At 37.7% G+C, this 25,896-nt stretch overlaps 1 protein-coding gene across 6 annotated transcripts in view; it reads left to right on the forward strand.

Annotated features, from left to right (window-relative positions):
• The window catches only part of Grik (glutamate ionotropic receptor kainate), a 246,610-nt gene that overhangs the window by 30,947 nt on the left and 189,767 nt on the right, over positions 1-25,896 (forward strand). For 2 of the 6 annotated variants that reach the window (XM_067761779.1, XM_067761777.1), the window contains exons 9-13: positions 5,286-5,370; positions 6,618-6,894; positions 9,697-9,898; positions 10,034-10,256; positions 17,438-17,553. In XM_067761779.1, coding sequence (XP_067617880.1) covers positions 5,286-5,370; positions 6,618-6,894; positions 9,697-9,898; positions 10,034-10,256; positions 17,438-17,553 — 903 coding nt within the window. Of the gene's footprint in view, positions 1-5,285; positions 5,371-6,617; positions 6,895-9,696; positions 9,899-10,033; positions 10,257-17,437; positions 17,554-19,386; positions 19,537-21,376; positions 21,527-25,896 lie in introns of all 6 variants that reach the window. The other 4 variants (XM_067761778.1, XM_067761780.1, XM_067761776.1 and 1 more) reach the window with 4 other exon arrangements.

The following is a 25,896-nucleotide window of genomic DNA, read 5'->3' on the forward strand; positions in this document are numbered from 1 at the left end:
TACTGGGCACTCATCTCAGATCATTATTTAAAATAAACGAAATCGGACTATAACCACGCCCACGTTTTCGATATCGAAAATTTCGAAAAACCGAAAAAGTACGATAATTCATTACCGAAGCCGGATAAAGCGATGAAGCTTGGTAGGTGGGTTCACCCTATGACACAAAATAGAAAGTTAGTAAAATATTGGACAGTGGGCGTGGCACCGCCCACTTTTAAAAGAAGGTAATTTAAAAGTTTTGCAATCTGAAATTTGGCAGTCGTTGAAGATATCATAATGAAATTTGGCAGGAACATTACCCCTTTTACTATATCTGTGCTAAATAAAAATTAGTAAAATCGGATAACGAACACGCCCACTTAAAAAAAAAATATTTCAAAAGTCAAATTTTAATAAGTATAGTATAATATATAAGTAGTATATAAGTAAATTATCTCAACATTCAACTCCAGTAGTCATATGTTGCAACAAAATAAAAAAAAAATACAAAAATAAAAGAAAATTTTTGTCTGAAACACTTTTAATGCCATAAGTCGAACAAAAATTTACCAATCCTTGTAAAGGCATAGCTTCTATGACAATAATAGTTTTTTGTGAAAATGGGCGAAATCGGTTGAAGCCGTGCTCAGTTTTTATACAAAGTCGACCGTCTGTCCTTCCGCTCGGCCATTAACATGATAACTTGAGCAAAAATCGATGTATCCTTACTAACTTAGTTCACGTACTTACCTGAACTCACTTTATCTTGGTATAAAAAATGGCCGAAATCCGACTATGACCACACCCACTTTTTCTATATCGAAATTTACGAAAAATAAAAAAAAAACATAATTCTATACCAAATATGAAAATAGCGATGAAACATAGTAATTGGATTGGTTTATTGACGCCAAATATAACTTTGAAAAAACTTTGTATATGGGTGTGACACCTACCATATTAAGTAGAAGAAAATGAAAAACTTTTGCAGGGCGAAATCAAAAGCCCTTGGAATCTTGGCAGGAATACTTTTCGTGGTACTACATATATAAATAAATTAGCGGTACCCGACAGATGATGTTCTGGGTCACCCTGGTTTACATTTTCGTCGATATCTCGAAAACGCCTTCACACACACAACTAAGGGCCACTCCCTTTTAAAACTATCATTAGTACCTTTAATTTGATACCCATATCGTACAAACACATTCTAGAGTCACCCCTGGTCCACGTTTATGGCGATATTTCGAAAAGGCGTCCACCTATAGAACTAAGGCCCACTCCCGTTTAAAATATTCATTAACACCTTTCATTTGATACCCATCTCATACAAACAGTCTCTAGAGTCCCCCTGGTCCATCTTTTTGGCGATATCCCGAAATGGCGTCTACCTATAGAACTATGGCCCACTCCCTTTTAAAATACTCTTTAATACCTTCCATTTGATACCCATGTCATATAAATACATTCCAGCGTTTCCCTAGGTTCATTTTCCGACATGGTAGTTTTCCCTTATTTTGTCTCCAAAGCTCTCAGCTGAGTATGTAATGTTTGGTTGCACCCGAACTTAGCCTTCCTCACTTGTTTTGTTCTATTTCCAGTTTGGGAATCATCTCGCTTTGATGATGTAAATAAATAATTTCCGGTTTGCTACAGCATTTTCATAAATGAAATTCGTATACAAATTGGTATAATTTCAATGATTTATATTGTGCGTACATCCTGACTTCTTTCCTCTGGCTTTTTGCAAACGTTTTTATAGAATATAAAGCAGGCCCGACGAAAGGGCGGGGGAGGGGGGGGGGGGGGGGCTGAGGGGTAATTTACCCCGGACCCGGGCTTTGAGGGGCGCGGTAATCTCAAAATGGTATCCAAGCTTTACTCACCTACTGCACCTACTCACCTTTTACAAACCTTTAATCACCTTTCGTAGATAGCAATCATTTTAAATTTCAACAAATTTTAAAAATCTCTTAACGTTTCTGCACCCCGCGTAAGGTGTTGTTGGCTTTTGGCGTCAGCTTTGTAGCATAAAGTTGAATTCGTTTTCAGTTGCAGCAGAAAAATTCAGTATGATGCAAATTTTTATACAGCGATATACATGTACGTATGTATTTAAAAACGTTGGCGATAACAGTTTTTGAAAAAAAAAAAAACAGATATCTTTTGGGTTTTGGGGAGTGTTTTGGTGGTTTAACCTTTCGCTATTTTTTTTCCGCAGGCTCGAAAATTATATTTTTGGGTATGCGTAGTGGAACTTTTTCTTCCTGAGCCCAAATCCTATCGAAAAATCGATGGCGCGATATCGGTTAACAAATCGACCCAGCCTAATACGTATGCATGTATACGCTTGAATATATATGTGTATATACAAATGCATATAAATATGTAAAAGATGGTAATTTTGATTTTGAGAATTCGTTCATTTTAGTATGGGGGCCCGTATTTTTTTTACCCCCGGGCCCAGATTTTCTCTCGGCGGCCTTGAGGTAAAGTCATCAGTTATTTCCTTAATTCAAATGTTTTTAGCATAAATTAATAAATTTAGCAAATATTTATTTCGTAAATTTGTACAAGTGTGTATACAGTAGCGAACGCGAAAATAGCAGTGGCAACTTTTATCAAATTTCGTTACCTATATTTTTCTTTTTTATGTTCGATAACTTAAGAGAAAACTTTTAGAATTTTTTTACTGAAACTGTGCAAACCAATTTCAAAAATCATTCCTAACAAATTCGACAAAATTTTACGAAAATTTCGACCATATTGTGGCGAATATTAGCAGTTCTATACATAACTAAGCTGCTACTGAATAAATGCACAACAACAATAGAGCAAGCAGCCACACTTGTTTACGTGAACACATCAAAGTAAGCCATTTACACACGTTAATAGAATGACGAAGAAACCAAAAAAAAACGTTATGGAAGTATGAAAACTGTGCCGAACAGTGTCGCTAAAAGTGAATAAAACCGTTGTAAAAAACTTTATGGTGGGTCTGTCCGGAAAAGTTCGATTGTTTAGACAGCACCCAATGAAAATGTTACAAATTTAACAGTAACCACTCCCCTTTCACAGTAACCACACTTTCTTAATTTTGTACGGTCTTCGGATTATATTTGACCCATTTCATGAGGGGAATTGCTTTTCCCGGAAATAATTTTTTAAAATTGTATGGATTTTATTTATTGTAGAAACAACAAAGCTTCAAGTGAGTTTGGGCTCGTGCATTTATTACCTCTCCAGCTGTAGAATTTTTTACAAATTTGGGTTCCGGACAAATTTTGACGCCTTGTAAAAAATTGCAATTTTTCTTTTTCCTGGCAGAATTCCTTGCCGAACAATATTATTGACGAATTTCCATTTTCTTTAACGTCCGCAGTTCAATATTCTACCACGCTAAATTTGTTATTACTGAGGGGTCATATTTGACCCGAAGAACTTTAGTTACATTAATTTTGAATCACTTATGAAGGTTAAATAAAAAATTTAAAAATTATGATAGTCTACTGAATAATGCCGTTTGGTTAGGTTAGGTTGAACTGACCGGTCAATAAAGATCACACATAGACTGAATGTGTCCATAATGTTACCAGAATTTGCTTTACGACCAAATGGAAGAACTCCAATCAGAATAATTCCGTGCTCTTGGAAAATACTAGCAGTTTTCTAGGACCCAGCTTAATTGCTGTCTCACGATCTGGCAACTCTGCCGTCCCTAATAGCTGGAGCCTTGACCTGGCGAGCGCAGGACATGAACACAGAACGTGCTCAACGGTATCTTCCTTCAGCTCACACTTCCTACACCTGCTGTTACTGACGAGGCCTAACTTATAAGCATGTGACGACAGAAGCCATTGTCCAGTCAGTATGCCCATCGTAAGCCTTAAGTCTCCTATCTTCAGAGATAAGAGCCACTTTGTGAGTCTAATGTCCTAGGCTTTTCACATGACCTTAGAAATTTTGCAGCTCCGCGCATCTGCCCACGCCTTTCCTGCTTAATTGATCATAGCTACTCCTGTCTCCTTTTGGTTTCTCCCGAACGGATTGGTACATCTAACTTACATTCCTCGAGTGCTGCACCCTCCTTCACCAACTCATCGGCCTATTCGTTCCGCGTTGGCGATTAACCCGACTCCAGATGCCCAGGCATGTACATCAAAATGCCTGATCCATCTGAGAGCTGAGTGTTGTTAAGCATCTGCCGCTTATGAAGACAGAGACATCATCTGCATATGCCGTAAGTTTGACTGGTCCTCCGTCGAACCGCCTAAGCAATTGGTTTATAACCAGCATCCACAGCATTGGTGATAAAACCCCACCCTGTCGAGTGCTGAGTGGAATATCACACTATCTCGGCTGCCGTTTCGAAAACGCCCTGTCTCAAAAAGTTTTAAATAACGCCATATTTGTTTCAATAACGCCCTGTCCCAGAATTCAGTTTAATGACGAGCTATCTCAGAACTTGTTTCAAAAAGAGAGCTCTATCTGCGCTAAAATTCAATACGTTTTAAAATCAGCTGAGCCGTTTATGAAAAATTCTCACATAGGGTGGTTTTAAAACAAATTTTGTAATATGATATTTTTGAATTATATTCTAAGGTAGGGCGTTTTCGAACTGTTAGCCGAGAGAAGGTAATAATCTACTCCGCCACCGATAAAAATATATTTAGAAAACTTTTTGAAATTGGGGAACGTTGCGATAGATTTTAAGTAAGCTACAGACCTGTTGGTGCACTTGACAACGAATGTTTAGGATAAAAACTATTGTTGGTAGTACAAGGGTCGAAAAATTAATAATAATCGTAAGAGAAGGGGCTGGGATTTGTCGAACAAGGAACAGGAAATTTCAATCAAGATACAGGATAGAAACCTCACATTCAGCTCACAGCTCGGAGGCCATGTAAAAAAAATAGAAAACTACGTTAGGTTGCAAAGATTGCGATAATTTGAAAATTCGTAAAAGATTTGGTATATAACCATCGATTTTTTAGTAGCTTGCCGTTGAGGCAGGGTCTAGATATCTAGAAACGTCGTACGAAAGTGGACATTTTGTGACATTGTTCCAGTGGCTTGTCAGTGATCTAAGGATTCGAAACTGAAATTATGGTTCGAACACCGATGACAACTCAAATCGCTAGATGGCGCACGAATCCAGATATTTAGTGTCGTTAATTTTTTACTTTATTATATACAAAGAATATCGTTTTATATAGAGAAAAAGAAGATAGTTATTAACTTATATACTTTTCTTTCATTTTGTTTTGTGGTTTATTATTACTATTTTTCTTTTTTTCTACTAGCGAGCAGATATGGGCATTACCGATCTGACGATGACATCTACAAGAGAGGAAGGCGTAGATTTTACAATCCCATTTATGAACTTAGGTAAATTATCTACGCAAAGAAAGATAAGATATATTTCTCAACCCTTTTCCGTTTCCTCCGCTAACCTTATTCATGGACTCATCCACATGTAAACTTTATGTTATTAACAATTGAGTAGGAACTCCACTAAGAGCAAAATGTATGTAAAGGGTATTCCAAAAGGCCGTTATGAATTCGAGTGTACATATTTCTGCCACGAAAAGCTTCTTAGTGAAAATTCATCTACTTGCAGATGCGGTTCGGAGTCGGCTTAAACATGTACGCCCCTTCACGCCAATTTTCAGCAAGCAATTAAAAAGCATCACGATGCAAAGCGGAAAAGAAGATCGACCTTTCTCTCTTCAGTAGGATATCGCGACTTGTATTTATTTGTTTTATTTAAATTGACTAACTAAAAGTGGCAAAAGAGAAACGGCTCTAATTGGCTCTTAACCGCCTAAGCGATTCTGCCGTTGTGTAACCAGACCTATCAGCTATCCCTGTATCGCGGTAACTCACTCCACTTCGGAGCTTCAAGGGAAATCAAGTCTTTCTCCATCTATCAGTGAATGTTTTCCTCTGTTTCCAAATATGATTGCCAATGGGAAAAGTTTCTGGGTATTTTCTGATAAAATTGCCGTGATTTTGGGGAACATTTTTTATCTCGAATACACTAAGAGCCATACAATTTTCTCGACATAATTCCGAGCTATATGTCGAGAGTCTTATAAAGCGCAATTTTTGTTCGTCGGTAGAGAACTTTACTTTCAACTGCCGACTTAGATTTCTTATCTCAATCAATATGTTTAAGAATAGCATTTAGAGATGCATATTTATACCTGCGCTCTACTATGTAAAGATCTCTGGTCAACTACGAATCATCAAAATCTCACTACACTCAACCGCTTGAAATTTCGAAAAAAAACGTTTGTCCTGTCCCTTTTCCAATTTATTAACTATCTACATTTTCTTCTCAAATTATATTAACTACATTTCTTTCGTACTGCTTTTGGAACACTACTCTACTACTCTTGCAGTAAACTTGAACCCAAATTCTGCACATCCATAAGCATACTCACATACTAATGTGGCTAACGAAGTGAACTACTTCGTCAAGTTGACAAAATGCCAATTTAAACTGATATACTTACATTTACTGCTATCCTTGAAACTACATCCGTTTCGTCCCTGAGTTGCTACAATCTAGATATCTCTCTTAACTACAGTTGTACTTCAATGTGTTTTTTTTTTTTTGTTTTTTTCAAAAGGTATTGCCATCTTATTTCGCAAACCGATGAAGGAGCCACCCAAACTATTCTCATTCATGTCACCGTTTTCGGGTACTGTTTGGCTGTGGTTGGGTATCGCATACTTGAGTGTCTCACTTACACTCTTCATTTTGGGACGTATTTCGCCAACGGAATGGGATAATCCTTATCCATGCATCGAAGAACCTACGGAATTAGAGAACCAATTTAGTTTCCCTAATTGCTTGTGGTTTTCGACTGGTGCACTGCTTCAACAAGGTTCTGAATTAGCGCCAAAGTGAGTATGTTTGTAAGTGGTTTTGAATTCTCATTAACTAAGTAGAGGTATGTATGTATGTGCATATGTGCGCATTGTTGAATTGGAAACCCAGTAGGAATGCGACACTCGTTGCATGAGTCATATGGAAAATAAGCAGTACGTTGAATGGCGGCAGCATTTAAGTTACAGACTGCTTGCATGGAATCCAAAACTATACTCAAAGAAGTCAAAATAAATGAGCCAAGATATGATCAAATACTTTCGTCTTGTGAGACGCCCAATTTATTTCCGAAATACATAGCAAATAACCAAAGAACATCTTCTCAATTTGAGCTGAAAACACTCCGTCATAAACTGACAAGACTAGAACGGTACCACACTGGAAAAGGTTGCAGGCCTGTTAATATGCTCCACTCAGAACTTTTACTGGATCTGTTCTTATGACCCCTGAACACTATCTACTTAGTGAGTGAAAAGAGCTCAATATTAAAGAGCAGAAATGCTGAACAGACAGTTTTTGCTAAATTGTCAAAAACCAGGAAACCCTAGCAAACAAGTGTTTTATATAGACTCGCTTCCAAGAAGGCTAAAGGACCATTTCTGCAAGCACTATCATGACATCCGGCACCTGCCTACGCATCCGTTTGATCCAGACAAGCATAAGTACATATACACTATCCTACCCCTTGCAGAAGAAAAAAACATACTACCAAGGGAGATATGACAACTTCGTTCTGGATACTGTAACAGATTATACTCTTACTTTTCACGAATCAACCCCGAAATACGTTATGTACGTCTTGCATACAAGGTCTCCCAATATGGCACCAACCATCTTTTTAAATGTAATGTGTGGAACCTATACCTCTAACACCAACTTTTCTACTTGTCCTGAAAACAGAGGAAGATGCCTCTGTGAATATAACTGTGGAGCTCTTACAAGATTAGAACGCAAAGAAAGCTTTAGGATGCTGCTCTCAAAAATATACACTGAGAGGTCCCAAAAAGCTCAAAATTGCGATTTCAGAATAATATTAAAGTATCTCGCATACAGGGCTATTTTAAATAGGTAAGCTACACCAGATGTTGTCCCAGCGGGTTAGGGGGTTAGAATATACCTGCGGTAGGTATGCCTGTCATAAGAGGCGACTCAAATACCAATTCGATTCAAGGGAGTGTGTAGCGCAACCCTTTCAGGTTGCCAGCGCAATATATAGCTTCTCCAAACCCAATTGTCAACCTCAACTATCTGTGTCGAATCCTGTTTCATTAAAAGCCGAGATTCTGGCGACCCCGAGCTCCTCATGGAGCTAGGGGGTGGGAGGGAAGTATGGCCTAGAAGGTCACATGTGGTCATAACAAATCCTTCCCGAGGTTGTCGGGCCTGGTACCGGAACTTACCGGATCTGTATCCGGCAAAGGACCATCAGCAGCGATAACACTCCCCAAGGTCTTCGGGGGTTTTGTGGGACGAGACACTCCTTTGCGCATGACCGAGACTTTAAGCCTAACTTCAAGACTCTGGGGGTAGAGAAGAGCTAGACATGAATACTTAATCCCCCAGGGTCAGACGAATTGTTTCGTACCTGTGGCAGTGTTTAATATTACTATGGGTAATCAGCTCGGTTTATATAAGCTCTATGGCTATCGACATGCTAGTCGGCTTGGTAAGCATCGTCATGTTTGATAAGAAATTTTTTTCACACTCATCTATCTACCGTTATGCATTTGTCACTTCTACAGTCCATGTTACTCCCTTATGATAGGTCGCCATGTGTCTCATCGACCTTCCTTCCTCGTTTAGCGAAGCGCCAGCATTGGAAAAAGTTGTGACATACTAAATATACAGTACTCGGTAGTATAGGAAATACGGACTTTCAATCTCTTCCATACTTTGCATTCACCGTTTAGCAATCGGTTGATGTATAAGTCTCACTTTCCATGTGGTTGTTTCAACCATGGGTTCAGTTCATTAGAAATTTCCTCTACCATTTATCTGTAGTACTGCGGATGCACTACTATAATTACCGCCCGATCGATTCTTACCGTGGCTGTATGAAAGCAACATCTCTCTTCGTTTCTGCGCCGATCTCTAATATTCCTTCCTCAGTTTATAAGGTATATCTGTATGATCCCCACTGTGGGCACCATGAAGCAATTCGCAGCGTCGCTCTGTCTTTAATCGAGGTGAAGACAGTTGGGGTCTCTTGTGTTTCATTGTTTACGCCCAATTTTGTGCAACTTATAAGAAAATAGAATTCAAGGGTTATGCGATTAGCTAACTTGAATATGGCTTTGGACCGCCTATGTTTGCCATTAATCGTCTCAGGCCGCTAAAATGTGCGCACCTCACTTGCAGATTCTTCCAATATGCTGTGTGAAAAGATGAGCTTGCTTTCTAGCCCTGGCTTCAAGGATGAGTGACGACCTCTGTTTTTGATGCTAACAGCTAAATGCCGTGGTCAGTCAGCTATCCACCCAGTAAGACCGGACATGACTTGGTTTAATATAGTAATTGGGGGATGCCTGTGATGAACTTAATAAGATAAACTTCTTAACTCGTTTGCGGAAAACTATTGAAATAAAAATATCTTATTGTTGAGAATATAAAACTATTTACCAATTAAAAATGATGCATATAACTAGCTCCTAATTTCCAGCTGTGCTCGTATGCTCTCGACGAGGTATGTAATATATGCACATTTATCAGGCCACACAAACCCACACAAATTAATGTACTTTCTTATTTAGCTTTCGCTTTTATCTTCATACGCTTGCATGTGCTTTTGCATCTAGTCAAAGAATCCAATTTTGTTGCAGAGCTTACTCAACACGCACTGTCGCCTCAATTTGGTGGTTTTTCACGTTGATTTTGGTATCCTCCTACACCGCAAATTTAGCCGCCTTCCTAACGATCGAATCGCTTAGTAGTCCCATAGAAAGTGCAGAGGATTTAGCCGCCAACAAGGGTGGTGTTGTATATGGTGCAAAAGTTGGTGGTAGCACATTCACATTTTTTCAGGTGAGTACACACAAGCAAGAGATGAATGTGGGGTAATTGGGGAGCGCACGGTAAAGGAAGGAATGTACTTAATTACCATATTCAAACTCATACTAATAAACATATCGTAAAATTAAGCTTTCATTTTGTATGCAGGACGCTAAATATCCAACATATCAGAAAATGTACGAATTCATGCGCGACCATCCGGAATATATGACATCAACCAATGCCGAGGGAGTGGATCGTGTGGAAAATGAAAATTACGCATTTTTAATGGAATCAACAACGATTGAATATATTACGGAACGTCGTTGTAGTTTGACTCAAGTCGGTTCGTTGCTCGATGAGAAAGGTTATGGGATTGCGATGCGAAAGAGTAAGTACAATATAAGTGAGATGAGTGTTTGAGATTGTTGGTGACAGAGCATCTTGGAACAACTTTTTTCTGCTCGAGGCGTAGTGAATTTATAAACTTTTCAGAATGAGAGCCGCTGTCAATTAAAGGTACATTTTCTTGATTTCCTCGAGAGAATCGGATGTTGGTAAAGTTTTTCTCCTACGGCATTTCAGATAAGCCTTGTCAATTGACTTAAATTTAGAGGTACTTACTCAAAGTGGTAATCCACAAAAAATTATTTCTAGTGAAACGCCCCAGCTACTCAAAGTTAAAATAAGCCGCTCTATTCTAATGCCTCAATGTGGTATCACGAAAATAGGCGGATACTCGCTCACACTAGATTGCACGATGTAACTTTGGGACTTTCATGGAAGACGAGTTTGGCCATGTGGTTGAAAGTAACGCTGGTCGTGTCCGCTGTGCGATATCTTGTCCTTTTCCCTCCCTATACTGACAATGCTCTAATCGATAATGGCGATACACGTGAGTGAGAAATGCGCTCCCACTCGCCGGCTATATCGTCCGGTCGAAGGTTGGTCTCAGTGGGCGGAAGTTGTCCAGCTGAGCAGCTTTTTGTACTAGAGATTACCATGTATCTAGCTCAGCGATGTTTTTCAACCTCAACCCGTTGAAAAATTTTACATGTTTAGGCTTTAGAAGCAAACACGCCTACCTTTCCGTGCACTGAGTTAAAGGCGCAAATATCATGACTGCGGTAATCGTCCCCACGTTATACACGACGGCTACATAATTTATTGGTCCGCAGGCAGGGATAAATTTTATACTGAGAATTCACGGTCGCGGTAGTATGCTAGTTCACTGCCGAGAATGGCAGTATTTGGCGGCTACATAAGTTTTACACCACAATAGCCGTGTCCATATTGCTCGTCCCTACTGTGGGGAGAGTATTTTCCTTCCCAAGGACTTTAATCAGAAGTAATCCAGATACACATATGCCATAAAGTTATAGTTTTTAAACAATTTTGGGACTGTGTATTTCACAAGGAATCTGATATCTTTTAACCAAGGCTTATAAGCGTGTTTGAGTGAATAATGAAACCCCGAAAAGCGGGAACCCTAGATATCATTCTTCTTCTGCGAAAGTTCAGATGTTCCTGACACCTCAACTAGACTGATTTTCCATTCTAATTTGCAAAAAATCCGTGACTATATTGATAATAGATCACATGTACTCTGTATATATTAATCTGTATAGAGTTTTTGAAAATGTGGGCGGTGCCACGCTTCCATTAGTAAAATTTCGCTATACCTCTGCAATTATTTGAAAGTGGCAGAGGTAAACGGAGGACGGAAGTGGGATTGATAGTTGGAGTTGGAGTGGTAGTAAGAGTGGGGGTAGGAGTGAGAGTGGAACAGTGAAGTCGAATGAGAAGGAAATTAAGATTTACGAAATAATGAAACGAAGGGAATATAAAGTTAAAAGGCAGATAAAGTAAATGTAAAATAAATAGAGAGTGATAAGGGGAAAGAAGGACCACTTTTTAAATGTGGGAAACCCAATTTTTTTGAGCACGACAACATCTGCAGGTACGCTGGTACTTTAACAAATCTCCAAATCTATTTTGCACGCTGCCAACGACAGTACCGTAATAGGGCGTGATATTTTTCCCCATTTCTCCATTCTATGACTAGTTAACTGTTTTAAAAATTATTTGAATTAGTTTGGATATTTACTATGGTCAGTAGTAAACTGTAAATGTTTAAGATCTGCATCGGATATTACAATTGAGGTGCAAGCACAGAATTTGTACAATCAACTTTTTTAGAACCTCTGTGATTCTGGTGTGTAACTTTTTTATCTCAAGATCATTAAAGCGTTCAAAAAGTTCTTAATGTCTTCGGTATCTATTCCTTTTTATTTTAAACAGAGATTATTATTCTTATTATTATTTGTATTACATGTATATACAACTGCATTTGCGGTTTAAAAAAACTCTGATCATCACTTAGATGTTTGGTGTTTCATTCAATTTATTCAATAACACCTATTAATAATTACAAAGATTAATATAATTCAGTTTTAAGTTACTCGAAACGGCTGGTCGCTAAGAAAGTATAAGAAGAATAATAACATAGCAAGATACAATGAACTGTCAAAATGTATTGTTGTGGTTGTTCGTTTACTACTCCGTGCTAGTCGTTGATAAGTGGCTGGCAGAGCTGCCACAATACTCCCCTTTTAATGACGAAGTCACTCTTGGTTCAGGAATCGTACGCGCCTTGACTTCTCGTATGTTCGAGGGATCGGTTTCGTAGCTGCCTCATCGGAACTGGTATCTGTATCTTCACGTATGATGAAAGCTGGCTTTAATCTGTCAACCGATACAGCAACTTTCTTGTTGTTCATCTTCACGTTAAAAACTCTATCAGTGGGACGATCTATAACCTTGTAGGGGCCGGTGTAAGGAGCTTCTAAGGGCTCTCGAACTGCATCTGTTCTCACCAGTACGTGCGAACAGTCATATAAGTTTTTGAGCAAAAATAAACTTTTCTTCGAGTTATGATGAGCAGCTGGAACAGGCCGAGTGTTGCGCATATATTCGCGGTGCTTTTCCAGAAAATTTTGTGGATCGATTGTTTTGTCTAGGTCTTCAAAAAACTCATTGCGTAATCTGATTGGACCACCATACAACATTTCTGCAGTGGCAGCTCGAAGATCCTCCTTATAGCATGTTCGTAATCCGAGTAACACGGTCGGTAGTAGATCTGGCCATGGAGTTGCTGGGTCACACATGAGCGCTGTCTTGAAGGATCGATGCCATCGCTCTATCATCCCATTAGATTGGGGATGATAGGCTGTGGTGTGTATGCGTTGACATCCGATCATGTTCGTGAGAGCTCTAAAAAGTGCTGACTCAAATTGTGTGCCCTGGTCAGCCTTGCAGGGGAACGGCTTCAGGCCACCGTGAAAATCGGTCGATCATAGTCAAACAGTAACGATAATCGTTTACTTGGGGCATTACAACGATGCCAATGTGCACATGATCAAACCTGTTGTCCGGCATGTCGATTTTATCCGGTAAAATGGAGTTGTGTCTATGAATCTTTGCTCGTTGACAAGGTAAACAAGACTTTGCCCAAAGCGCCACGTCTTTGCACATCGAAGGCCAAACATACTTTTTTCGTAGTTGTTTTAGGGGTGCCTTACCACCCGGGTGTGAAAGTCCATGTACCGATGCAAATACTTTGTGACGCAACTCTTTAGGTACGTATAATCTTATATTTCCAGTAGAAATGTCGCAATAAACGCTGTTGCCTTCGAAATGCATGGTCTGTAACTTTAACGAAGTGCCTGCGCAAGCTCCGAATAATTTACGCTGGTTGGCATTGAAATAGCATTCAGACGTGACAGGGTGTCAGCTACTACGTTAGAGTCACCGGATACGTTCATAACCATCGTAGAGAATTGCGAAATGTAGTCCATCTCTCTTAACTGTCGCGGCGACGCTTTCTCGGGCTTCTGCTTAAAGGCGTGAATAAGTGGCTTATGATCTGTCTTGATGACGAACACGCGTGCTTCCAACATATGTTTAAAATACCGTATGGCTTCATAGACGGCCAGAAGCTCTCGATCGTAAGTGCTGTAATTCCTTTCAGTACTAGTAAGTTTTCTTGAAAAAAACCCTAGAGGCTGCCAAATGTCATCGCAAAGTTGTTCTAACGCCGCACCGATCGCTATGCCTGAAGCATCACTTACCACTGCAAGCTTTGCATCTGGAGCAGGGTGAGCCAAGATCGTAGCTTCTGCTAAACTACGCTTGCAATCATCAAAAGCTTTGAGAGTTTCACTAGTCCAGTTGATTTTACTTTTGTCATTCTTTCGCATGTTGCGTGTGAACTCGCTCAGTTGCGACTGTAGTTGTGATGCCTTTGGAATACACCGCCGATAGTAGTTGATGATACCGAGAAATCGGCTAAGTTCGCAAACTGTGTCAGGTGGTTTGTAATTCCTTATGACTTCTACTCGCTCGGCGGTTGGACGTACACCATCGCCGTTGATGACATACCCCAGAAAATTTACTTCAGGTTTTCCAAGTTGACACTTATTCACATTAATTGTCAAACCATGCCGCTGTAATATGGAAAAAACTGTGTGAAGGTGATCTTCATGCTCGCGTACTGACGTGGACATTACCAGAATATCATCTATATATACGTACACGAAATCGATGTCTTTAAAAATACCGTCTATAAACCTTTGAAAGGTTTGAGTAGCGTTCTTAAGCCCAAACGGCATGTAGAGAAATTCATAAAGCCCGAAAGGAGTGCATACTGCAGTTTTTTCCATATCCGTTTCGCACATGGGAATTTGATAATATGCGCGCACCAAGTCAATTGTAGAAAAAATTTGTTTTCCATATAATTTCTCTGATAGGTCATGGATGTGGGAAATTGGGTATCGATCTGGAATGGTGATCGCATTTAATTTACGATAGTCCCCACAAGCTCGCCAACCTCCCGACTTTTTTTCGACCATGTGGAGTGGACTTGCCCATGGACTTTTTGATGGTTGGCAAATACCCTGTTCGAGAAGAAAATTAATTTCATTCTTTGCACTAGAAAGCTTATCCCCAGCTAAACGTCGCGGCCGATCGGAAATTGGATTTCCCTTTGTTTCTATATAGTGTTTTACGTTATTACCGCTACTATTATTGTTGAATTTACGTGTTAAAAGTCCTGCAAATTCGTTAGCGCTGTTAACTGTAGAAATATCAAACTCGGCAGTGTCGACTAATTTTCCGCTTGTGGTAAGACCAGTGGTCCTGTCAATTAGACGTTGTTGATTTAAGTCAATTAATAAATTATAGTGAGTCAGAAAATCTGCCCCAATAATCGCTATATGAGTATCAGCAATGGTAAACGTCCAGTTGAACGCTCGTCTTAACCCTAAATCTAGTTTGAGGATATGGTTTCCGAATGTCTGTATGATTGTTTGGTTAGCAGCATACAGCTGAAGCCCATTTGATTTTAATTTTAAATTAGTGAATTTACGTGGTATGACGGAAATAATCGAACCCGAGTCTACGAGGAACTGGAAGCAATTGTGACGATCGTATACATGTAGTCTTGTTTCATGAAGTGAATCATCAATCGGTTTAGTTCTGTTGCTAGTCCTGTTATCGCTGCTACCCACCAGCGTGACTGGCAGCAGCGGCTATAGTTTGACGAGTTAGTATACGTACAATTTGGACGATTGTTGCGTGCTTTATCGCTAAATTTGGTATGAAAATAACATAGATGTTTCCCTCCATCATTACTAGTTGTTGTTTTGTCCCTACTGGAGGAACGAGCCCGGGAGGTTGAACGTTTTGTCGGATTATTCTTAATTTTGTTGATGTCGATCTGCAGTTTCTTGGCCGACTCAGATAGTGACTTAAGTGTATTGACAATTTCCCCCAAGGACTTGCCGTCGCTCGACAACTTATTAACTGAAGACGAAGCAGCACTTGATAAGTTTCCCTGTACCGCTATCATATTAAGAGAGTTAGAGCTGACTGCTTCTAACATCTTGTCAGCAATAAGCGCTAATTTGCCCAGATCGTCTTCTTTCCATACTGTTAAAAGTGGGCGTATAGAATTGGGCATTTGTCCTAAAAACAATGTTCTAATAACGGCTGCACTGCCTGGGTCCGGTGCGAGGCGCTGCATGTACGATAACATCTCAGACGGCTTCATACCCGCAGTGCCACCGCCTTGCAACAATCGCCGTAATTTACTGTCTGAAGATTCCGAAAATTTCGCTAGTAACCCACCTTTTAGAGTTGTGTATTTATTTTCGTTTGGGTGCTGAGTTACAAGATCTTCTACTGCTAGCAGAATTTCTTGATCGAGATGTATAGTTACTCAGTCAAACTTATCGGCGACCGAAGTAATGTCGCTCAAAAGAAATGATCGCTCTAGTTGTGAGAACCATAACTGCGGATTCTGTTTATTGAAATTTGGTACGTGCATACGTTGCCAGTTTACTCTTGTTGACAAAGGCATGTAATTGTTTTGCAGTGATTCAATGCTTGTTTGAACTTGCTGCAATTACTGCTTTACTTCGTCGCTCAATTCCGCCACCACACTGTCATGAAATAAATCTTCTTCACTAGAATCTTTATTTGTAGCACTACGCAAATCGTATCAGCCGGCATGCATAACCCTAATTTAGCTTGATTTAAGAATTGCCGATTGAAAAAACTCGTTCAACCGCAACATCAAAAAAGATAATATTGTAGAACGTTCAAAATGTTCTTCCTACGTTGAATGTGTGCATTCGATTCTCGCTAATTCGTTGAACGTTGCTTTTCCAAATATTCTGTGCCGATGTATGTGTGTATACGCTACCTCGCAAATTCGTTGAATTTCGTGTTGGGAATTTTCCGTGATTTTGCACTATCGTTGCTAAAACGCTTTGCAAACATCTCGAAAACTGAAAAATCTTCTTGTTGAAGATCACGACGGGGTCACCACTTTGGTGTTTCATTCAATTTATTCAATAACACCTATTAATAATTACAATGATTAATATAATTCAATTTTACTCGACACGTCTGGTCGCTAAGAAAGTATAAGAAGAATAACAACATAGCAAGATACAATGAAATGTCAAAATGTATTGTTGTGGTTGTTCGTTTACCACTACGTGCTAGTCGTTGATAGGTGGCTGGCAGAGCTGCCACAGATGATGTTTACGAGACCCATCTAGCGGCAATTGTTTAAGACTCGCGGCAGTGGTAAATAACTTCCTTCAAGATGGCTTGATCTGAGTAGCGAAAAACACACACAACTGTTGGTCATAGTGCATAACCTATAGCTAAATCTGTTGTGATGAATTGTGGACACACACTTTTTTCGATCATAGAAGTGGAGAATGGAGTGACACATTTCAGTTGCATCTAAGTATAATACAACTTAGTAGTCCTAATTTGTTGCGCAACAATTTCATAAGTGTTGATAAAGTTACACACGCATTCCGTAGGCTTTTAGACGAATTACGTGGCATCAAAACGGCTTTAAATAGCTACTTGGGTGACCAGGGTCGCAGCCATTTCACCTACCTACCTACACACTCAGTAGTCCATATAACGTTTAAGTGCATATATACATGTAAAATAAAAACAAAGCCATTAATAGAACTATAAAATATCCATTAGATTGGCCTTATCGTGACATACTTAGTCAAGCGGTGTTGGAGTTGCAGGAACAAGGCGTTCTCTCAAAAATGAAGACAAAATGGTGGAAAGAGAAAAGAGGTGGTGGAGCATGCTCGGTAAGTTACAAGTTTTATCATGATGTATATACGGCATAAGTTTTGAAATGAAAAAATCGAAAAGATTTGAATTATTCTATACAACACCAACTTTGTGACATAATAACGATGGTGGTTTTGTAAAGGGGTAATCGAATTCGAATACATCATTTCGATCGTACAAACTTAGTCAAGCAGGTCTGAGTTCGTTTTTTGCACCTAAATATTGAGGAGGGTAATTTGGATTTTTGTATCACAAGCACGTTTGCCACACCACGTTTTCATTTAGGGCCAAAATTCATAAAAAAGGACCAAAACTCAAAGGAATAGACCAAATTTTTATATCATTTAATTGGCTTACAAACAATTCGGCAATTCACAAATGCATCGCATTCGTTCTAAAATATTTAATTTCAGGTTGTCGTTAAGTACAATGTCACACACACTTTCATTTTAACAAAAATATATGTTTAACGAAAAACCTTAAAGAAACCCCATGCCGAAATACAGACTAGTTCAGTTTTGTTTACATACAACTTTTATTTTTAAAATAAAATTTTCCAGAGCTTGGTTGTATCAATTTTATCATAAAATCGATCCTAGAAGTTAAAAAAAATGGTTTCCAATAGCCGGGTATTTCAAGTTTTTGTAATGATACGCAAATTGAATGCTTTAGTCTTGCGTTTACCAATACACCCTCACACTTCAATTTTACCATCTATGGCCTGGATTTAGTTAGTTCGAGTTTTGAAATGTACACTTTTTTCCATATAATTTGTTTTAGAGAAATATATACATTATTGGACTAGCGGACCAAATAGGGTTGGAAAGGACCATTTTTGGGCCAAATGAACCAAAGTGGAAACCGTGATCACAAGTACAAAATTTGTCACTACGTTTCTTCATTTAGCGTAGCTAGGATCCTGGGAAGACCGAATTATTCAAAAGTAAGCAGTAGAGATTAAATTTATAATAACAGCAAAGGCTGTCGATATGACAGATGCTTGTCGCATCATGATCGCAAGAACAAAGTAGTGAGCCCCGTGGGCGTAAGTTTTTCTTTTAAACCATTTTAAAATTCTTTTTAATAAATATACTTTCGTGCGCAAATGAAAGAGTGAGCAACACGATATTCTACAACTGATTGAGCAGATATATTTCAATATAAATTACAATACAGAAAAGTTCATTGTTAATCGTGCACATGGCAGAATGAATAATAATAATGATAAATAAAGACAGTACAGGAAGTGTCAGTCATCTGTCATCGGTGATAGATAGTCGCCAGACGTATGTTGCCAATGACCATTGTGTGGAAGTTGCCACAATATATATTTGCGTAATATTGATAGTTCTTCGCTGTTGAAATGGCAAATGAGTTCTTTAAACAGACAAATTAGTTAGGGTTTTCGCAAAACTGTCATTGAATGTTGTTAATTTGAGACTAACAGTTTTTCTTCTGTTGAAGCGACTAAACAAAAGTAGAACATTGACAAAAAATTCAAAAACAACCAACCAGATTGGTTGGTTTAACTACCGTCATCTGTTTCGATATAAAAATATAAATTTTACTACTATTCTATGTGGTGAATCAAACACAGTGTTTGCTTAAATTGTTGAGCAATTTAGTAAACTGAACCGATAATAATAATTCGAAATAGAAAATTCGAAAATCGAAAACACAAATTTTTTTTTAAAGCTAAAGCATTCGATAATAATTTTTTCCTGCAAAATAATCTGAGCCATTCCCCCTTTCATAGAAACAGCATGATATTTCTGTAAAAAACTATCTTTAAAATAAAAGTCCTGTATAATTTGAATTATAATAAATAACAAAATGCTACTTTTTCCAAGGATACCGGCGGTGAGGGTGGTGCAGTAGCCTTAGAGTTAAGCAATTTAGGTGGCGTGTATTTGGTATTAATAGTAGGTTCTTTCTTTGGTGTATTCGTGGCAATACTTGAAATGGTCTTGGGCGTCAAGGAACGCTCCGATGAGAATAAGGTAGAGTGGAAAAAGGAATTTAACAATTTTTCGATATACATGTATTAAATGCACATAATTGCTTAAAATTCCTTCCAGGAGACATATATTCATAAATGAAAATACATATTTCATTTACAGTACCATGAAAATATACAGTAGCGAATAGAAAACCAGCATTGTAATTTCAATGAAATTTTGTTTTTTTAAATACATTTTTTATACAAATTTTTCTTTCGATATTTTAAGAAAACACTTATATGAGTTTTGCAACTGAAACTATGTTAAACAATTTAAAAAATATTTTCGAAAAAATTCGAAAATTGTCTTAATTTTTGTTTTGATTTCTCTGAATGTTTTTGAGTGCGCAGTTGTGTGGCCTAATTAATTGTAGTCTAAAACTATCAAGTATAAGGGCTTTCAAAATTTGTATTGAATTTTGACAATTTTTTTCGCAGAGTGTTTAAAATTCTCCTCCATAGAAAGTGTGAAGTCTTTTTTTTTTTAGAAGAAAATCTGAAACACCCTTCGGAAAAAAAATTTCAAAAATCAATGCGAGTTTTGACAGACCTATAACTTGTACATTGATAGACTTAAATTGATCGCGCTACAAATTTGCATACTCAAAAAAAACTCAAAAACTTTAAAGGAAAATTTTTATATTTTTCATTATTTTCCAAAAACGTTTTTTAGATTGGTTCGCATAGTTTTATTTACCAAATTCATGCAATTTTTCCCCCCATAATACCGCTTATAAAAAGCCAGAATTTAATTATTAAAATTTTCTAAAAAGTGCCATTGCTAATTTTCGGTTCGCTTCTGTATATATTTTAATATATACTTATGTACTAATGTATGTATATAGATATATGTTAAATCATAAAAGAACTTTCCCTATATTTCTTTTTACCTACTCTCACTTGCTCGGTAGTTTGTTGATACAAAGTAGCCCAAGGCGAATTCGATACCAGATATAATCCCATCAGCTGATTGCTTCTTCTTGTTAAATTCCAAGCAACGCCTTAGCACAGCAAGATGTCAGTTAATCGAAATAAATGCAAATTTTCTTTTGACTTGAATTCTTCTGCACGCCGAATTGGGTGGAATTTGCTTTGACATCGCCTTGTACAGATTCGACTTGATATATGTCGATATCAAGGCGAATTCAGTACCAGGTGTTGTTATCCCAACAGCTGATTGCATCTTCTTGATTATTTTCCATACAGCGCCTTGTACTTTGATATGGCAGTTAATCGAAATCAATCAAAATTTTCTTCTCACTTGACATTCTTAAGCATGGCGAATTGATTGAATTCGCTTTGCCACCACCTGGTATGGATTCGCCTTGGTAGCTATGAACATATTGTACATATTAAATTTTCCCTATTATTATTACGTATTTTACAAATTTTCTATTTTTCGCACACCCCTAATCTTAACTATCAAATTTAAATTTTATTCCTATTCCACATTTGACATTGTTTATTATCTACTGCAACATTACCTGGAAAACTCGTAAAAAATTCAAACTATTTTACCTACAAAATGAAAACAATAACAATCCAACAAAAATTTCATCGTCTGCTACATTTTTGCTCTACGTATTTAAAATGAAAACTTTATACGCTCTCTACCCGTCCGCTCGCACACAAAACGTACATAACCACCTGGTACTACACCCACCAAAACCGCCAAAAAACCGCCGTCCGATTATCATCATGCATCTGTCCATGGCAATGCTATCTATCACTCAACCATGTCACAAAATAATCAACCAAACAACCGACCCATCTAAAACAAACCACTCCGACCACCAATTGTTCGTCCCATCTAATTTTTTAATGGCTGTGTACCTACGCAGCAAGAGGGCGAAAATGATGGTGCCGAAGAGTTGGGTTTTGCAAATTTGAGCGGAGTGTATTTTGTTTTATTTGTAGGCAGTGTATTTGCCAGTATCTATGGCTTAATGGAATGGCTTTGTTATGTTTATGGGACAGCACGTCGATATAAGGTATATATGCAAATGCACATACATACATACATAATTACATACACTGAAAGAAAAAGACTGGTAAAATCAACCGAAATACGGGTCAATTCAACCGAAATTTCTGTTAATTTTTATCCATCGCAACAAGATGTTGAATCAACTGCGCACAAATCGTTGATTCGTAATTGACCGTTTTAGTAGTCAAATGAACAAAAAAAAGTTGTTGCGACAGCTTTGTACGAAAGTACCTATGTTGCGGCATTTGCAAGGCAGATGAGTTTTCACTGAGATCTTTTCATGGCAGAAATACACTCGGAGTGCTTGCCGAACAGTGCCGAGGGGCGACACCGCTTAGGAAAAATTTCTTGTAATTGAAAAACCTTATTTCTAAAACTTTTATGTTGCTTCGCCCGGGGTCTTCGGTGTTTTAGGCGGAGCACGCTACCATCACACCACGGCGGCCGCCATATACATACGTAAATATGTGCATACATATAGTACACAGCATACATAAGTACAAAGTAGAGAGCGCAGTGAGCGTAAAATTCTCTTTGAAATTTGCTCATATATTGACTGTTGATCGCTGTTGAAATGACCAGTGAGATCAGTTGTGTTAACAAAACAATCAATTAGATTGATGCGGAATCTGTCAATTTTACAGAATTTTGTTAACTTAAGAGCGACAATTTCTCTTCTGTTGAAATTACTAAACTAATTTGTTCGCTTGACAAAGAACTCTGTCAAATTAACCGAAATTCGATCAATTTCACCGAATCTCCGTTAAGTTAAGAACAACAGAACCGATTTGTTGATTTTACTAGCACCATTTCTTTCAGTGTATATAGATACAATTATAGCCTTGTATTTATTTATGTAGTATTTATTACTGTAAGTTGTGTCAATAAAAACTCCAACAACGACTGAATGCGGGAACGTACTATCTCCATTTCCGGCTCGTAAATGGCCTATCTCCGTAAATGGTTGAATAACGCTCTTCATAAAAATTTGTTTCTCTAAAATTGCTAAAAAATGAAACGTAACACATTTAGATATTTGAGCCTAAATTTTTAAATCAGTTTGCATATTTTTTCACCTAAATTTAAAATCTCTCAAATGGCTACTCTTTTTTGCCGGACCATATATCTCTACTGGGTTACCGGCCATAAAAGGACAGAAGGTAACGAAAGGGCCGTTAAGTTGGCAAAAGAGTGTACAGCACTCAATGAATCAACGGTAGATGTCCCAATCCGTGTAAGATAAATCAAAAGGAGGCAGGAGGAGTGACATATGATCCATCAAGCAGGATAGGTGTGGAAAGAAGCGTGGGTATGTAAAATTTTTAAGATCATGTAAAATCTCACGGCGAGAGACTGACAAAGTCACTTATATCTCTAAAATGAGAAAACTTCACTTCAGTCTCACCACGAGCATATTAACTGACCACAGCCTTCCGGCGTCACATGCTTATCAGTAACAGCAGATCAGGAAATGCGAGCTGCAGGAAGAAACGGTTGAGCACATTCTGTGTTCATGTCCTGCACTCGCCAGGTCAATGCTCCAGCTCCTAGGGGGCAGAGTTTCCAGATCTATTATTATTGTGTTTCCAACAAAACCGAAAATATTAAAATAGAAGCTTTTAAACACTGGCCTAAAAACCATACGGAAAAAATTAAAAAAATCAAAAAACAGGAACTTTTGGTTAAACTAAAACTTAAAAGTTTAAAGAACCGAAAAATTTATATAAATTTGTATACACATAAATTTGGTAACAAAAAACTTAAAAAAAATTAAAAATCAGAAAACTAAAAACCTTCAGAACTTTCTGGATTTCAAAAAAAAAAAAAAACTTATAGTAATAATTAAAAAAAAAATAAAACTTTAAGACACTTCTGGTTTTAAAACAAAACCTAAAAGTTTCCACTCACTGCTGATTTAGGCTCAACAGTTTAGCCTTGTAGGAAATTTGTAATTTATAACACACGTTATGAGCTGTGCCGTATTTCAGTCTCCTGTCAAGATATTATGATCTTCCTCTCAGTCGTCGATATGTGGGTTGCTTGAAAAGGATTAGAATCAAACCATATGAACGCTGTATTGCTGAAAGAATAGATAATAAAGTTGATTGAAAATTCAGTTAACAAACTGGGGACCTTTTCGAAACCATAAATAAACTAAAGATCGTATTACGCGCTTGCGAAATATCTCCAAACCGAAATATGTAGCATCCTATGGGCCTTTTTACATACATTTTTTTTTTACATTTTTGAAGATACATACAAGTTATTCTCTAATTGAATTTTTTCGGACTTATGCACTGTTAAAATTGTTAGTAGCAATTTAGATTGATTACGGTTTAAGCCATTTAGCCTTTTTTGTATTGAATTTCGCACCTTGAATTTATATAATGTTTCTAAATTGTTTTAGCCCACAATCACCAAGTAGTTTTGCAACAAAACTAAAATGATTAAAAAAATAGGCCGAGCTTCTCTTCCAATTTGCGTCATGCTCTTTTAAATTTTTCCTACAAATTGCAGGGACGGGACCTACTTGTTTTATGCCAACTCCGAACGGCATCTGCAAGGCAGATGAGTTTTTACTGAGAGCTTCTCATAGCAGAAATATACTCGGAGTGCTTGCCAAACACTGCCGAGGGGCGACCGCGCTTAGAAAAAATTTCTTCTAATTGAAAAAACTTGTTTCTAAAATTTTGATGTTGCTTTGCCCGGGGCGTGAACACAGGATCTTCGGTGATCTCCAAAATGGTTATCTGTATTTAATTAGCGAGACGTGCTGATATTGCTTTATAAAATTATTTTTGTTATTGATATTAGAGACAAATTGTAGAATGTACAAAAGGCGATGGTTACTAGGACATGTCTCTGAATTTCACTTCTTCATTGGCTAGCTTCTCGGTAGCTAAGTATTGAACTCGACATCTCCAACATTCATACTTTATACTAGTGTAAAGGCAGATGCCTTTAACTACTCCGCCATATGAATGTCCCGCTGCTCGTTTTGCAATTGATATCTAAGTATTGCCTTTTTGTTGCTATTCCTTTACACACCATTAGGTACATACTAATTCTATATGTTTTTAATCCTAATTGTAAGGAATACTTATAGGCCGCTCAAAAGCTTAGTAACATTGGATTTACAGCAGTACTTTTATATACATATGATTGTTTTCAGTGCTAAGCGACGCAAATATAATATATTATTTATTGTATTATAAAAACAATAATACTTTTCAATACAAAATTGTTTCGGCACTCCCGTGGTGCCATCCTCAGTTGGTAGTGTTCAACTAAACATTGTCTAATATATTGTCACGGATATTAACATCACTAAGTTATACCATCACTAAGGCGATGCCAAGGCCACGATAAGCAGTATTTACGTCAATAATCAAATCATGTATACACATATATAAGGCAGCCGAAAGATGTCACACACAGATGCATTTACTTGTACGCCTATGTATGCGCGAGAGACTGTAAACTACAAACATTCACATCAATAATTCAGTCATTATGTATCTACATAAACGAATAAATAATTGCGTCTACACATATGTACGTATACGAGCAGCGGAGCGGCAATGCACAAACGCATGCATATATCTTATCTGAGTTGTCACAAGAGAGAGCAATAATTTGTGCACGTAGTTGTGGCTGGCGATTTTGTAGCCGAAAATAACTAGTAAGTTCTGGAAATCGAAGAGCCTAGAAGTATGCAGCGTAAACTATAAAAGCGGGGCAGGCGAGTAAGAAGTAATTCAGTTTGAGTTGAGCAATCAATCAGTTATTGATTAAGCACGCGATCTGGCGGCCAATAGTATTTGAGTTATCAATCAGTTTGGTTATTAAGCCTGCGAGTAGCAAAGTATAAGTGTCATTGTGAAGTACTTTAATAAAGGCTATTTTTCCATTATTCAATATTGGAGTTATTTATTCAACATTTTAGTGATTCGAACATAGCAGAGGATTGCAAATAAGAGGATTTGCAGAAAATTCGTTACAATATAAATATTAAAAATATGCAAACATAATTTACTAAATACAGTAGCTACATATAACAAAAGTAATGAGAAAATGTGCAATGACAAGAACAATAACAATAGCAAGCAAATCATAAGTTTACTGTATGGCTGAAAAAAAAGTAGAGTACAGTGGGCCAATATCCCGATTGACCGCGACATTTTTGTTTACATAATTATGTAACGATTGTAACATATTTAATTTATTGATATTAGATTTCGATTTAATCACTTTACAGTCATCCTCACTCAATACGTGCTCATTCAATAAAGCGTGCTCCGCAATTCCACTTTTCGGTTCGATATTTTTGATATACTTCAAATGTTCGTTCATCCTGATACGTACAGTGCGAGT

This window comes from Eurosta solidaginis, chromosome 1, assembly GCF_040869045.1.
Source record: "Eurosta solidaginis isolate ZX-2024a chromosome 1, ASM4086904v1, whole genome shotgun sequence".
Classification (NCBI taxonomy): Eukaryota; Metazoa; Arthropoda; class Insecta; order Diptera; family Tephritidae; genus Eurosta; species Eurosta solidaginis.